Genomic DNA, 17009 nt, shown 5'->3' on the forward strand with positions numbered 1-17009 from the left:
CTCAAACGAAAGAGTTCCATTGAGGAGTGGTGGTGAGATGTGTCTCGCTGGGAAGCGCCAGTGATCTAGTCTCTAATTGTGGCGTCGCTGACAAGACTGGTGTGGCTGGGAGCTTTTTAAGCGAGGCTTTTTGCTACGCTCTTGTTCCCTTCCTGTCAGATCCACAACCAAAGGCACCAGGGAACAAAAAGGCCCCTCAGATTCTGCTCTTACATCCATCTGCCTATTGCTTTGTGCATATAAATACAGGCCTAATTTAACACGCTAATAGGCCCTGATGCTGGCCTAATGTGACCAAAACTACAATTGTTGCTGTAAATGCAGTGTCTGGTTGCAGATATGTAATATCACCTAACATAGTTTTCGGTCTGTGTAATTGCTGTCTTTATCCCTCTCGTGTTCTTTCATATATCATTGATTGAAGTCCCTCAGCTTCAGGGAAGATGCAACGTTTCTGACACATTGGTAGTAGTTCTACCCTTCTTCTGCTGCGTAGCGGGAACAAAGTCATGTTCACGGTCTTTTGAGCGACGTTCAGTAGAGCTGGTGGGAGCTTTCAAAATCTGGCACGGAAAACCTCTCGGATCCTCTACTGTTCAGAAGCCAGGTTGTCGTAGGTTTGAGGAATCGAAGAGAGGCAGTTTGAAGAATCAAAGAACCGGCGACAGTGGGTGAGAAAAGGGGGAGGGCTTGGAGGGGTAGAGAAGAGAGGAAAGGAGTGAAACCCTAGCTCGTAAAAATCAGTATTATAACAACATTAATTGATGCTGCTGAGTGCCATATGTGACGCCATATGGAAAGGCTGCCCCAGAGGCCTGCTATAATAGACAGCCCGCAGCGGTGCGCACAACTTGGCACATTTACAAACAAGGGACATCCCATTAATATCAGCCACGCAGTCCGGGCAGGAGACAGTGGGAGAGGGAGGGAGCGGGCGAGAAAATAAAGAGAGGGAACCAAGTTACCTAGTGTTTTGTTTTACCATCCTTAGTCCTCGTGTTTTTACTATTTATCCACTTGCCTCATGCTATCATTCTTACCAAATTAAAAGATTTACTCTACGTGCATTTAAAATCGCTGCTCCTCTTCTTCCACGGTTCCTTAATTACAGTAATAAATGGCCCCTCCCCTCTGGGTTGATCAGACCGCCCTCTGTCCACCCAACTGTCACTCCCACCACATGCCCAGAGGTCCTTTCATCACTCTCTCTCTCTCACACACACACACACACACATGCACACACAGACACACAGACACACACTTCAGCAGGTTAGATGATTCATTGCACCTTGACAAAGGCGGCGTGAACGAGCTCTGTTTAACCTCTTCTGTGCCTAATCACAGGGCAGCTGTTATTTACTGCTGCTGTCCACACTTTCCGCTGCCTGGTTGCTCACATTCAACACTGTCCCTCACTCACACCGCATCAGGTCTCATCAAAGCAGACTGGCTTGATGTGGGCATTCTGCAAGATATAGTTCACTGAAAATGTCATAAATCATACACTCATTTTATATTAATTAATTTAGAATAGGTTTAATGAAGTGAATAATTTAGATCTTATAGGTAGTTTTGTGTCACCGCTTTTAAAATGCAATGGACTGTTTGGGTAATAAATACTCTTCAAAAGGTATTAGTTACCAAGTACATCAGTACAACAGCGACTAATTATTATTTTCATTATACTGAAAAATCTATTGATTATTGTTAAATTGTCGGCCAAAGAATGCAATTTGAAGACGGGATGTCTAACAGTCCAAAACCAATATTAAAAATCTAAGAAAATGTTAGTCATGTATCGGCCCCTACTGCCCCGTACAGTCTGGTAGATAGAGATGTGCAGGAGACGCATCTGTTTTGCGCGCTGCTTTCAGACTCTTATGACGTGCCCGTAGCAGGGAGGGAGAAAGAGAGATCCTTGTGAAACAAAGTTGTCAGCCATTCTGTTGAGTTTCATACAATGTGAGGCGAAACAAGAATAGCGTACAGCTGTTTCCTCCCTGACACAGAGGGAGGCAGATGAAGAGCAAAGGAGAGAAAGACGGGGGGGGGGGGAGAGCGAGAGAGAGCTCTCCGCTCTGTGATGTGCACTGATGTAGCTGCAGCTCTAGGTCAAACGCTGCCAGTGTTTTGTGTTCGTCTTCGTCTCGTCTCCCAGTGCTCCTCTAAATTATTCACAGCCTGAAGATGTGCAGTGTGGCTGCCTCCCCCTTTCCTCTCTCCTCCTTCCCTCTGCATTGCTCTCTGTCTCTATTTCTCTGTTTCCCATCTCCTCCTCTGTCTCTCATGTGACTGCTTGTGTCAGAGGCAATGAACAGAAGTTTCTCCTTGCAAGCTGGTTAATCCCCCCCCATCCCATTCCGTATCCACTCATCTACCATCAACCACCCACCTTTCATCACTGACTCCATCTCTCACACTCCTCCTTTCATCCCAGCTTGTCCCTCGCTTGCCTCTCCTGGCTGCCAGACTAGAGCCAGACGCTTCTTTTTTTTTTTAAGGGGGAGGCTGCCAGCTGTTAGTATCAACTGCTTGGTATAGCTCCTGCTCTCCCCAGAATCTCTCTACCTCCCTCACTCTCACTTCATAGAAATCCACGATGTAGGGGTCGGGCTGACAGGGTGTTTTCATCCTCTGTTGCTGTTTTTTTTTCTTCTCTCGTCTCAGCTCTTTAATGACTTTGCACTCATTTTATCCAGCCAAGTTGAGAGATAAACCCCAAGTGCGCACCAAATCCTCAGGCCAGTCGATGGCACTGATTAAAGATATGCCCGTCAGTCATTTCACCTTTAACAGACTGCCAGTCCTCTGAAGATGGAGGGAGCTCCTAGAAACCAAGGACATGGATGGACTAGACAATATGATGACATACACAGTAAGGCGCGTTTGTCAGCCATCAGAGATTTTATCACACTTTTATCATCTCTTTATTGTTTGTGGGTGTGTCGGGCTATTGCCGGCAATCTTGCAAATCAGCGAGCAGGCAGCGGAAGTACCTTGATTTGTTATATTTGCTGGATTTTCTTGCATGGTTATTTTATCCATAAATTCTTTCACAATGGAGCTTCTGAAAAATGTAATACATCACAGTATATGTTGACACAATTGAATTTAGAGTGATGCAAACAGGCCCCGAGTCTTGTGTCTGAAGGTGCGGGCTTATAAACTGCATGCTTTGGTAACAGATTATTATTGTCACGTTAACTCGGAAGATGCCAGAATGAAATCCTGTCTGGACAGCAGGGGTTGGAGGATGAGGTGTGCCCCTCGTGGCCACCTGAGTAGAGAGCAGAGCGGAAAGAGCAGTTAAATCCAGTTCCAACCGTTGCCACAGGACACTCATTTGTAATTCTGCACCCTGCCTACAATAGCGTTTGATCATTGCAGAGGGGGGACAGGAGGTACAAGGCGGGGGGAAAGGAGCTGAAGCCTTCTCCCTCTCTCTTTGCTCCCCCTCCCCAAAACCCCCCCATGCCCGGCCTCTCGCAATTGCTGTCAACCAGTATGAATGCCCCCTCTGGCCTGATGACAAGTCGAGCGTGAAACGCTTGGCTGCCCCCTGAAATTAGCAGTAGAGCCCCCCGGCGGCACATGCTTCTCATGACCAGCACACAGTGGGCTGCCGCCAGATTCTTTTCATTATGGTGGCCTGCCAGCCCCCTGACTCTACCTCCTTCTGCCTCTTCCTCCATCCCACCCTCCCTCGCCTCCTCCTACCCCCTGTGTGTCGGCCAGAGCTCAGTAAACAGCATCTGTAGTGCTCATCACATTACTGTCGTTGGGAGGAGAAGGAACGAAGGAGGGAGCCAAGCTCTCTGTGGGTGTCGCTGTTATTTCTGTGTATCTAAGTGTCTTTATGTGTGCATACAGTATGAGATTTTGTGTCGTAGCATGTATATGCATGTATATGTGTGTGTACATGTTTCTGTGTGTTGGCTTGACAGGATTAGTGAGAGAGAGAGAGAGAGAGAGAGAGAGAGAGAGAGAGCTAGTAGTAGCAGCAGTACAGAGAGTGAGAGTGGGAGAGAGGAGGGGAGTAGCAGTACAGAGCGATGCCTGGAGGCTCAATCTGTTCCTCACTGAGCTACATCAGTGTTAGAAACGGCGGCTCGGGCCGCAGGGAAGCCTCCACTCGCTCCATCAAACTGTCAGGCAGCCAGCGGAGCTGCACAGGGAGACTCTCAGCTGCCCCCGGGGCCAGTTCAAGTCAACATCCCATTTCCTTGCCTCCTCGCCTAATTTCTCCTACGCCCCGACTTAAATTTCCAATGCCCAGTGTCTGCCGCTGCCGCTCAGCACCACCGAGCTTGGGGCCATGTCAAAGCACTGGGAGGTTCACCTCTGAAGGCAAGATAGCGAGCTTGTTACAGTCACACGGTCAGCGGAGACAAGAAGAAGCCAAAGGGGAGCCTTTTGACAGACGAGGTGCAAAAATAAAAACATAAATCTGTGTTATTTTTGTTCCTCATTCTCTCTTACCTATATCCCCATTTCTCTTCCACGGCTATATTCATAACACAGTTGTGTATTCCCTGTCCCTTTAGGTTTCTGGCAGTTTTCTTCTTTCTCTCTGAGCTGAATAAATGCTCCCTGTTCCCTCGTACATCTGCCATTACTGTCTGTTTTTTCCCCTTCCAAACTCCAAGGATCACACCACCAGCCCCGTCGGCTCTGTTGCTCCCCCAGCGAGTGCTGAAAGCAAGGGCTGAGGAATTTCTTTTTGGAAAGGACAAGGCGGCCCTTTAATTTAGTGGAGAAGGGGAACAGCTCTTCAAGTTTGCCCCCACCACTATCCCCATCAATCTGTCCGTGCAGCCCCCCCCCCCCCCCCCCCTTCTTCCTTCACAACCTCACCACATACTTTGCATGGAAGTGAAACGGAGAGCGGCCAGGTCTCAGTGCTGTTTACATGGACTCTGGGTAATGTTAAAATCTGCTTAGTTTGGCCCCAGGTCAGGACTATATCTTTCCTCACCCTGTCTAGATTTACATGGCCCCCGCTGACTCTTCCCTTAAGTGTGTCAGCTCTGAACCAGAAGCCTCTGTGTGTCTGGCTAATGCAAAGAGCATTTCTCTGAGCTTGTCTTCTCCAATCCTCCTCCACTCTCATTCTCTCTCTGTCCTCTTTCAATGGGCCTCTGTGAAAGGAGCTTTTGCTGAAGCCGTCTCTATGTTTGCACAGCCAACTCCGAGGTCCCAAGCTCAAATATGGTTTTACGTGAGAGCCTGTCTAGGCCTCCTCTGCCGGTCGATATTATTTCTACCCAGCAGAGTTTTTTTTTTTTTTTACTCTCAATCTCATTCCCCCTGGAGCATACATCTTCACTGGGATCAATACATTCCTAATCCACAGCTCCGGGGCTGACCCACGGTAATCAGCTGACTTCCCATGCTGCCTGCTGGGGAGGTCAAGGTTCAAATGGCTGTATAGATTTGATCCTGTGATCAAATCACTTTGCTAGGTGGTGCTTTCAGATACAGCTGGTGGTGTCAAGAGTGAGCACTTGATTTCTTTTCTCTATTGTTGAGAGTTAAATGCAGTGGTGATATGTGAGCCTTGGCAACCCTATTATGAATACAGCAGTTAAGTACCCAAAGCTTTTTTTTAGTTACGGTGCACAGTAGCCATGAAACTGTAAGGTTTGTGAATGTGAATCATATCAAATATTCCTTTTTGTTATTTGACTATTCTGATGTTATTCCAACCCACTTACATGCTTACGCACGCACACACACGCACACACACGCACACACACGCATGCACAAACTAGTCCTTTGTATCTACTTGTGGCTTAAATTTGTCTCTGAGATGGTGAGAAAGTAACGTGGTAAGAGGGTGCAACAAAACATCCCGTTGATAAATTACGGAAGCTGAGTTCAAGTAAGGCTTCACCCTTCGCCACGAGGCCAAAGAGACCTTCAGATATCCCGCTGATGTTTTAGGCCTGGAAATAGGTCTCCCAGCGGACCCTCAGAGTGGCCACTGCGCCTACGTCCCAACAACTCATCCCAGCATCCGCAGGAGGGAAATTGCAGGAGGAAATTGGTGTTGTTCCAGAAGTATCTGACATTGCTTTGGTCCTCGACTATCTAAATGGACCATAACCCCCTCTGTGTGCTCTCACTCTAGGAGATTTGGATTTGTCCGTACTTGCTCCCGTACAATCGGGACTATCTCAGTCAATGTCCCTGAAGAGATGTCTTCTGAGCTGAAGCCATTTCTCTCGTCAGTATTAAGATGTCTGAGTGCTGCTGCTGTCTCACGGCTCAGTCGGACTCCTGGCCCTTCTTCAATTTTTTCATTTCGCATCATTTTTTCCTCTTCTCATTTATCACGTTTTTTACTTTAAAGACCCAAAATAAATATTTTTAGGAATCAAGATGTAGTAGCCGCCCTAAACTGCTCAATTCAGTGTTACGGTTTCTTTTAGCAAGTACAGGGTTGGGATCAGTATTCAGTCAGACAGTCGTTGACGCCCTCACAGCATTTGCGTCGCCAGGCAAGTTCCTCCTCTTCTACTCTCTCTGTCTCTGAGGCAGACTTCATGGCAGACTGTCCTCTGAGTGTGACAAGTGGAACTGTGTGATTAATTTGGCCGGTCGTTTTAATGTGCTCCGGGATGCGCAACGCTTATTGTCTTCGCCTTGCACGTCTTTCGGAATCTGCCAGAGAAAATGTACAGGAGGATCGAGACATCCATCCCTCCTTCCCCCCTCTCTGTTTTGTTCCTTTTCGCTGCCTCATTGAAGGGCTGAGCTACAGGGTCGTCATGGGGGCCAGCCCAGGTCGGGGCCCGGCTCCAGCCAAGGCCGCTGGCGGAATAAATCTCCCGTCTCTGAAGTGTTGAAAGCTGTGTAAATGTCAAACGCATCAGTCTGATGTGCTGGCTGAGGGGAGAGGGGGTTAGAAAGGAGGTGGGATGCTGGGAGGGGAGGGTTGTGCATGAGCCATCCGCTGAAGCTGGTCCCCTGTTACCCTTCGTAGCTGGCGGTTGCCAGGTGCAGATGTTGCTGCTTGCTCCCTGCCTCTGAAGAGCAAGCCAGTTTTTTTTTTTTTTCCCCGTTTTTTCCCCCGTTTGTTTAGTTTGCAAACATCTATGAGAGACACAAACCACTAGGGGCTTGGCTCCTGTCAGCAGCTTAGTGAGCTGCATATCTCTCCGATTTTAACAATGTCCCCTCTGACCACCAGACATGCAGTTTAGGGAGTTTTCTATTTGGGGTTGTGGCTTTGCTTTTTCACCTTTTTGGTTTTCTTGTATAGCCCTGCGAAAAAAAATCTTTCACCCCGCGTACATATTCAAAGACGCATAGGGGGCTAAATGAAGTGGTCCTCTTCTTACACCCATGCACTCACACATGGGAGCCAATCTATTACTTTCATAGGTTCATTGTATTATTTTCTTTGAGTCGAGCAAGTGTAATAGCCCAACAGGGCAATCACATACAATACTGACAAAAACTGCTCGAACACTACCTCCATCCGTCCATCCGTTCTTCTCTATAGCGTCCCCCCTGCCTGTTCGTACTGTTGTTTTGTTCCCCCTTTCCACCTGCCTCGCTCTCCCCTGCTGTGCTGTGTGTCTCTCTGTCTGAGCCCTAGCCTGTATTCCTCTTTACGCTCTGCTGCAGTGCAGCCTTCTTGTAAAAGGATAAGCACCATGCTGTGCTCTTTTGATATTATTTTTCCTCCTCGCCAGCTCCAGCCCTGTGAGGCCTCATCTCTAGTGTCATGGCTACTGCTGCAACAACAAGGCCAAGCATGCACCCAGGGAATAGACCGAGCCAGTTGTTCATCTCCATCACCTAGGGTTTAAACTCGTCCCCAGGGATAGAGAAGAACTCCCAACTGCTGTGAGATGGAAGTCATCTGTTCAGCTGCATGCTAAGAATACATTTACACTTGTTTCCTGGGGGTAGGGCGACGTTGGAGATTGGATCAATTTTCCTTTTATTGTAATTCGTAGATGGATCAAGATGGACAAAAACATTGTTTTAAATGTGATTCACCACCAGAGTGGTGAACAAATGGGTGGTGATTATAGGTTGTGATGATCCACTAACAAGCAGTATAGAAACGGCTGACAATTCATTTGTCTGGAATCCGTAGTCTGAATGGGGAATTGATTGACAAGAAGCCTAAGCTACTTTCTCTTGTCAACGCCCTGCACTCTGTAATGAAGGTCTTTTCACAAGCAGAGGCACAGAAAATAGGGTCTGCAAACATTCTCCAAGAGAAAAGAGGACACAAAGCGTGGAAATGTCGCCAATATTTAACATGCTTTATTATTAGTAGTAGTACTATTATAGTTATCTAAATTGTTTTATAAATGTGGAACATATAAGAGAACACATTTTGCATTTCTTTCAACCATATTTACACAAGAGCAGATCAATTGTCAGGCCATTTTTGCATTTTCTGCAGTATTATGAGGCACCTTTCCTTTGCTTTCACACTTATTTTCTTTGTACTTACTGACAGGCTCTGGAAACTTAAACAACAATCACTTCACAAGGACAAAGACTCATATTGAACATGTCATTTTACTGCATTATCCTGCATGTATATTCTTACTTTTTGTCTTGTGTAGGAATGTGTCAGTATGAACAATAGGAGCTCAGGCGTTTCTTGACGTCGATATTCTGCAGATAGAGATGCAGACAACAATAAACCCTCCTAAAGGACTGAGCCACAATGCTCTTCTCTCACGTCTGCCACCAAAGACTCCAGCTGTATCCCTTGTCTTTGCTGAGTAGTATGAATCACGGGGAATGGAAGCACCCCCACCACCACCACCACCACCACTTTCCTCTCCTGAGAGACCTTGGCCAATGAGCCCTTGCACTGATTACTCTCGTTACTTAATTATATATTTGGACCCACCGCACTCACAACAAAGGGCCGCTGTGCCTCCATTGACCCAGCTCCCTCCTCATTGTGCCCAGCTCTGAAAGGGAGTCAAACAAAACAAAGCGGGTCCACTTAAATATGTTGCCACAGGGACTTAATTGACAGGTTGAAGGCAGTTTTTCACAGGGGGCCCTCTCCCTCTCGATGTGGCTCTTCGCTTGAATTGCTCTGCTCGTCATGCATCCTGCTGTGAGGTCCAGTGGGACTGGCCTGCTGCTCGACCACTCCTGTTTCCACAACTTTGCCATCTATTGTGTTGGGGGAGAGAGTTACCAGCCAGGAGCATTAAGCATTTACCCTCAAATGAATGTGAGAAACGGAAGCAAGCATCGTGTAGGCCCGGATTTAAGATGAGAATGAGGTCATGCTTCTCATGAAAATTAAAGTTTAGCCGGGATTATTGACTTTACTTTAACTTAACCCATTCTAGAATGCAATTTTCTAATTCTAATTAAAAAAAAAAAGTTCTGCCTGTGAACATGTCAAGGCTGTGCCACCTAATATCTGGAGTATTCTCCTCTGTTTGTCTGTTACAAGGACTTGTTTCTCTTTTTCTTGAATGGTGAAATTTGAAGTGAAGAAAGAAACATTTCCCTTTTTTTTCGACTGAATAGAAGGTGATTTGGCCTTTGGCTGTGCTAGACAAGGCATATTTCAGAGTTCAACCTCCCTTGTTATTTAGTTCCTTTATCCCTGTAGAAGTCTGACATAGAAATTAAAGACTGGTTTGACAAAGGCGGATTTGAAATACCACACTTAATAGGCACTGTTTTTGAGTATTCAGAGAGTCTAAGCTCGGCTTTGAATTAGACGATAGTATCTCAAGGACACACTCTTAAAAGGCTAAATGACAAGCTGCAGCTGAATGCAAAGTCATTGAACAGACTCTTTATAATAGAATCCAGTGTATAGTATTATTCGTTTTTCATCTTTTGTAAATTTACAGCATTGAATTTGCAACAGAAACACCAGAATGGTGTTCAATGCGGTCGCTGTGTCGCTTTTCAAACATGAAAAACTCTCTTAGACTACCACACTCTCCTCTCCCTCTTCATCCTTTGCCGGTTTGCACTGAAAGCTGTCAGTGAATGAGAGGTTGCACACAAAAATAACATCTGCACTGATTATGGGCTATTGGGGGGGGGAGCCAAATGAATAATTCCTTATATATCCTGTGTCTGTCTCTTTTCTGTTACAGTGTGACAGTGAGTGTGACATTGACGACAAGGTAAGACTGCTTTTCCTGTGTTCATTCACTCCCCACTGAGAGTTGTGAATAACATATATGAGCTCCCAACTAAAGAAGGGAAACAGTCATAATGTCTTGTTGGTGGAAAAAGATAAGGGGTAAAAGACACTCTGGCGGTCCCAACACTGTTGATCATTTGCGTCTCACACAAGCAAGAAAGTGACAAAGAAAATGTAGTACAGGAAGAAGCTGTTCTTTGTGTTAGTTTTCTCTTTTGCGGTGTAAAAAGACACAACATCTATTAGCACTTTATGCCTCAATACTGTGTCTTAACTATGCATTCTTGCCTAGATCGTAGTGTATGCTAAATACAGTCAACTTTAGTATTCTTAATCGCATGGTACATACCATCTCTGTCTGCTTGTTTCTTGGATATGCTAGCGCTATCATAGCTCCACTTGATGCTGTTTATATAATGATTTTTAGTGTTATGTTTGAGAGTTTTGCAATGAGTATGTTCCAGTCACAGAAAGAAATCCTGTTTTAATAATGTAGGTCAAATTTTGGAAACCGATAGGGTGTCTCTGTACCTTAATCCTCCTTAATCAAAGATGGCGACCAGAAATGATAGCTGCTCATTTGTGCAGTTTCCATTTTTGCTTGGCTGAAGTATGGAGAATCAATCACCATACGAGGCGGTCTTTGAGGTTCATGAAAAATGACTACACTAAATGGTACTATAATGTAATCTTTATTTTCCTTCAAAAGACTCAAATGTAAACATGGAAAACAACTTATCAGCAACTCAGTGGGCTTAAAAAAAAAGGTTTATTACTTTAGCGGTGACGTCATCAAGTTTAAACCATTTGACAGATGTAGTCTATCGGTTCCACTTGTGTGTATTTGTTTATCACAGACTTGGAGGTGGTTGTCTGATGGCAGCCACCTGGTTACAAGATGAAACGCCTTTGGGGAACCTTACGCATTCTAATTCCTCCACAGTTTAGCAATTACTCCCTGGTAAATGAATGAGATAGCATGCCTAATCTCCTGTAAGCCTAGCTCCCAGTTCTGTGGAAATGTCTGCAGCTCTCCTTATAAATAATACATTGATAGTAGGCCCAATTTGCATTAACTGTAGCCTGGCAAGTCAATAGGCTTTTATCTCTTCATTGAAGCGAGAAGGAACCGAGGGCGCTAGCTAGTTGACACGACGGAGAGACGTAGCAGGCCTGTCAGTCTCCATACGGCTCCCTGGCATCGCTGAGGAGGGGGGGGGGGGGCAGAGAGGGACGTACAGTAGGAGGGAAGCTCTCAGAGTGTTTCCTTTTCAGGGTTTTGTTTTCCTTCCTGCTCTACTAGTTCCTTGAGTCTTGTAACAGTTCTATAGTGTCACACATTTTGACATTTACTATATAAAAGTTTGATACTCGGATGCTAAACAACACTAAATAAAAAGGAGGAAAAAAGAGAAAGATTGCTGAGGAGGTTTGATAGAAATAGCTGTGTTGCTATGTTGTTGTGTAGGTGTCAGTCTCTGTCTGTTCAAAAAACAGCTCCATATTTGCAATTTGGCACCAGTTATGTTTGCCAGTTTAGGTGGGCCGGGATGCAGTTCAACACACGCCGGACTATTAGACATTGCTGCCAAGCTTTCAGCTGTCTGATTGTTGAATTCTGTACCAATTACACACAGTCCACTGTCAAGAGCCAGACTGCTCAGGCTTTTCTCTTCCCATACACTTGTCATATATGGTATTTCATCTTGCCAACCATTACTGGTTCATACAAATTAATACTGAATGCAATCTATGAAAAAGACTGTCAATTTTTACTAATGCCACTTTTATTACAAGTTAAGTGAGAAACATACTAAATAATCATGATACCTAAACCATTATTGTGAATCCAATAGGTACCAAAATAATACTGCAAATGAAACAATGGAATTGTAAGCATTAAGTTGTTCCGTTATCTTGGCTTTTAATGTGAAAGAACTGATTTCATTCTGTCTGAGTTCTTCTGTCAGTAATGTTTTAAAATAGACTTAAAAAATGTGAACATTTTAAGGTCTCTTAAGAAGTAACAAATACAGATCTGTAATAGGACTTGTTTAACATTACTGACATAAATAATGACTACATATATGTGTATATATATATATATATATATATATATATATATATATATATATATATATATATATATATATATACCTAAATGTTCCTCCTCAATTGCTGCTCGCTAACGTTAGCTTTGCATCAGCAAGCAGCATGTGATGGAACAGCGACTTTGGAAGACATGAACCTCACATAAATGCCAAATCTTCAGAATACCCATCTTCTTGCATTATGAAGAGCAATACCTAATCTTTCAAGCATTGAGCAATAAGAACCTGTGTCACGCCCAACATAGCAACCCATCAACATAGCCACATGCTCTATTTGAAAGCTTTATAACAAAGTAAGAGGCCTAAAGGTAAGTATTGATACTATCCATTGTTCTATTGATGGTCATGTTCCACTCTGAGGAGCAGAGGTACTGGACAAAGAAAAGCTTTTATTTTCAGCCAACAGGAAATGAACAACAGCATCATTTCAAAACAGGTTTCACTATTATGAAATCTTTGAAAATATACAGTTCACAACAGTGCAAGACAAAAACAACATCTGGATAAAGGCTAGAGCAGTGCTGACCTTTTCATTCCTCAGAAAAACATAATCTCACAATTAAGGTGATGATGGGAGTTGCGTATCAGCCAGAGCACATTGCTGAGGAAAGCAGAAGATACTTTGACAGGCCATCACCAAAAACAGGAAAAGAAAACAATGGTGTAAAATGGGGTACCATGAGGAGAAAGACAAACACTGTCATTTGTAATTGCCCGCACTCAGGATAACCCGACAGCGATAATTTTGTGTAACGTTTTGCTGAAACAGGTGCCAGCTCGTATCTTTCCAATGAAAACAAAGACTCCTTTCACATCAGATTACCAGCCACCTGAACACCCACATTGTCGGGATTTCACAGATTAACTTAATTAGAATATAGCTTCCAGGTGTGCCCCCAGGGTGCAATCAGGTACACTGTATGTTGAATAAAACTGACGAGTTGCTTTTACAGGAAAGTCGGTTTAGATTGCTGCACCTTGTGAAGTTCTCTTTTCTTAAAGTAAGGAGATAGCATGCAGTGTTTCCTTGAGTTCTTCTGAGATGGGCCAGGTCACCTCCAGTTTTAGGCTCCAACGGGGATCTTTTTGGTAAATCGGCCCAGCTTTGTGTTCTCATGACTGGCATTTCTTCTTGGGAGGCCTGTCATATGATGTCCAAGATTAAATGATGTTTGACAATGAAAACTATTCAGTGTTTCGTTTGAAAAAAAATTACAGCCTTGACCTTGAATTGCCTCACTTATGTCTGCACCCTGGGGGGGAAAGCCACATAATTAAGTATTCCTTATGGGTATTTAACAGACTTTACAGTTTTATATAAATCAGATGCTCATGAAAGAACTAACAACATGTTGGGTAAATGGCTTGGCAATACAAGGACTACGTGTATTCAAGTCTGTTAGAGGCCATGCTATGGAACTGGGAACATCATTGTTTATTCTTGATCCAAATATTTCGACCCACTTAATGACTGTGTGACTAAAATGTATTGACATGCCCCAGAACACGTGTTAGTGGTTTAGTGTTTCACAAAATAATGTGTTGAATGAATGGTTGTGCTTGTGTAATGGTGACATCTGTGATAACAAGACGTCACAAGGACAGTGTTGAATGTGAATGAGATGTGTTATTTAACATACTTCCTAATTAGATGTTTTTATTTGGCTCTTTGTGAGACATGTTTCAATAGTTTCATCTTTTCGGGTATTAACATACTCACAATCTGGTAAACTAACTTAGGTCAAGCAATTTTTAAGACTTATTTTAAGACTTACAAATTCCGCAATCAGTGACCGAACGGCAGTTCTTATTCAAAGTGTCCTTTCAACTGCTATAAAAATGCTGCTCCGCCTGTAATCTATCAACCTCTGACACGTGTGAGATACTCCAAGTCAAAACAGTCATTTTCATTCACGGGAGAGGCAGGGAAAGAAATAGAGCGGGAGTTATCCCTTCTCAGTTTGTTCATGCACTCTACTGAAGTGTCATCCTATCTCCATTAGGCCCCACTTCTTCATCCTCACTGGCTCCTCCAATTTCCTCTGTATTCTTTCTCCGGCGCAAATAATACAGTGGCCGTCCGCCTGCCTGCGGAACGTTAGCATGAACCGCTTATATTCTCTGCAGCCCTTAACACAGCAGCCATGTGTCGGGTGCTCTGCCACCGCCGCAGCCGCATCACCATAGCCACAGCGGAGGACACCCAGGTCGGCTAATTCTATTTGGTCCTATTTGCCGAGCAGTCACTCAGCAGACAGTGTATCTGTCTCGGGGGGAGTCTCCAAGGACCATTACCACATCCTGTCTATGAGCTCTTTTATGGCTCCGGTGTACTCATCTGCCAGGGCAGCGCACAGGCTCTGATTGACACATTAATTCCTTCTCTACCCCCTTATCTTCCTGCTGTGTGCAGAATGAATGCCATATCACCGCGTCGGAGCGTCTCTACCGGCTTATCAGTAATGGCTCGTCAGCTCGTGGTATCCTCCCAGCTGATGAATTCGGGGGGGGGGGGGGGTGTACGCTCTGTGAAGTAAGCAGTGCACCCCCAACAAAAAGCAAACATGCTGTGTGGATTTCAAACTTATCCGTTAGCACCACCACTACCCTCACCTCTCTATTTCTTCTTTAAATGATCATCCTCCTGGTAATATGCTCTCTATCTGTCATTACCAGTCTTGTCAAATTTGACTTCCTCCCCTCCGTCGCCATCTTGGAGAAGGAAAACAGCAATAATAAAATATATTCATGTATGTATGTTCCCCCTCCTACATACCCCCTCAACCCCCGCTGCTTTGTAAGATCTAGATTGGTCTCCGAGAGTCATCATATTCAATAACAAACAGGCCACCCACCAGCCCGCTGACAACCCTAACGTTTTTTTTTATGGACAGGAAAAATGGACCGGCTTAATGTTTCGACACAAGTGATCATCCGTCCTCATCTCTTTAATGAAATTAGATTAAGTGCACCTGGGAAAGAGCTGAGAAAGCAGAATGCCTCGCCACCTCCTTTAATCTAAAACCAATTTGCCAGTAATATTCCTTCCCCCCCCCAGCTTGGGATTCACCGGCCTCGATTCAAAATGGAGGAGGAACGAGACGAGACCAGAACTGACTGGTTGCATTCAGCTCCCCACAGGCACTGTGAAATTAGAACTGACACCGGCAACACAGGCCTTAATATGGAGATGTCATTTTTCTCCTCTTGCTTTTGTCTTTCTTTTCCCCTCCCTCCCTCCCTCCCTCAGTTCCTTCCTCTATTCACTACAGTGTTCACTTTGTGACTAAGGGTTAATGCTAAGATTAGAGTTACGCCATAATCAACTTTTTAAGATGATGACCTCTAACTTTGTAGGTTGGCCAGAAATACACAGATCATGATGTTCCTCACATCTAGCTATTACAATGAACCTGGAAACATTTATCGGTTTAATTTTTATTGAGCTGTTTGCAACATGCTCTCATTTCTGCTCAGATCCAAATCATGTCTGCTTAAAGCTTAAAGCTTTTTTATTTTTATTTGCGTGGTTCTCAGGAGATACATCTGTTGTGCATTTAGAGCACAAGTATGCGGTGATCAGAGAGGACATTTGGATTTGTCTCTGAAGTGAAGAAGGACGCCTTGAGTCCTCTGCGATGTGTGTTTGTCTGCAAGCTTGGCGTGAAGTGAGTGTAAGGGCAAGCTCAGCGGTGAAACCAAGCCCCAGTGCATGTTGGGAAGAAGAGGCGTGATGACAGAGTAAAACTTGGAGCTTCTGCAGGGCCAGCCAACAGACACAGCCAACTGACATCAGCAAAGACTACTTGTCACTAGCAATGCATGTCATACGGCTTTGCAGGGACAGTCAACATGGCCGTGGCGTCATTGATGTGGCACCCAATAGCCTGGTCCAGATTCTTTCTTAAAGGTTAGCACTGATGTTGGCATTGCAGATGAAAATAGAAGGGTTGTGGGAAGCAAAACCACGCCAGCCACTCAGAGCAGGAGAGGTGTGAAAACACAACATGGCATCAAGACTGTAATCTTCTTTCACTTACTGCCTCCTCTCACTGGTATTTTTTTCTGTTGGCAGAGGGTGTTAATAGAACAAATGTCCGTCCCTTTGTTCTGTTAAAATCATAACACACACTCTAACCCTCTGTCTTTGAAAAAGCAGTGCTCTGCTAACACTTTGAGAAAATCCTGTCACCACTCTGCGACGTTCAGCAGCGTGTGATCATTGTTATTGAGGGACTTATTGTTGCCCCGATGAACACAAGGTTTTGGTTTGTGTTTTTCCCTCCACCTCAACCAGATCCGTTTTGTAGAGGTGGTTTTCCTCAAACACTATTTTTCCCACCTGAGAGCCCTGCCCCTGTAATAGGAGAGCTTTCAGCAGCGGCCAGGTGAAATGCTCAATTGCACAATTTTCTGCTGGAGATCTTGTCAGTTCAATGATACACTGATAGAGAAAGCATGGCCTGCCATGTCAAACTAGACAAGTTGTGCAGTATTACTGTGGTGCCACATTTCAGCTAACTGATACTCAGTGTATCTGCAGATGAAGACAATTGCACTATGCATTTCATAAAAGTTCAAATTTCTCTCCTGTAAAACTGCCTTCATCAATATTTCCAACATTAGCATGAAATAGGATTACTGTGTAATGTTAAGAGGGCCGCAGCTTTTATTGGTAGCATAAGCTCATGCCTTCCTTTCAAAATAATTAGATTGCAAAAAATAATATCAAACATAAA

The 17009-nt window shown here is 44.4% G+C and overlaps 1 protein-coding gene across 8 annotated transcripts in view; it reads left to right on the top strand.

Moving 5' to 3' along the window:
• The window catches only part of fbrsl1 (fibrosin-like 1), a 252090-nt gene that overhangs the window by 153878 nt on the left and 81203 nt on the right, over positions 1-17009 (top strand). For all 8 annotated transcript variants that reach the window (XM_079161362.1, XM_079161358.1, XM_079161361.1 and 5 more), the window contains one exon: positions 10110-10139. In XM_079161362.1, the coding sequence (XP_079017488.1) occupies positions 10110-10139 (30 nt within the window). The remainder of the gene's footprint in view (positions 1-10109; positions 10140-17009) is intronic.

The sequence above is a fragment of the Pholis gunnellus genome, assembly GCF_910591455.1.
Source record: "Pholis gunnellus genome assembly, chromosome: 6".
Taxonomy (NCBI): Eukaryota; Metazoa; Chordata; class Actinopteri; order Perciformes; family Pholidae; genus Pholis; species Pholis gunnellus.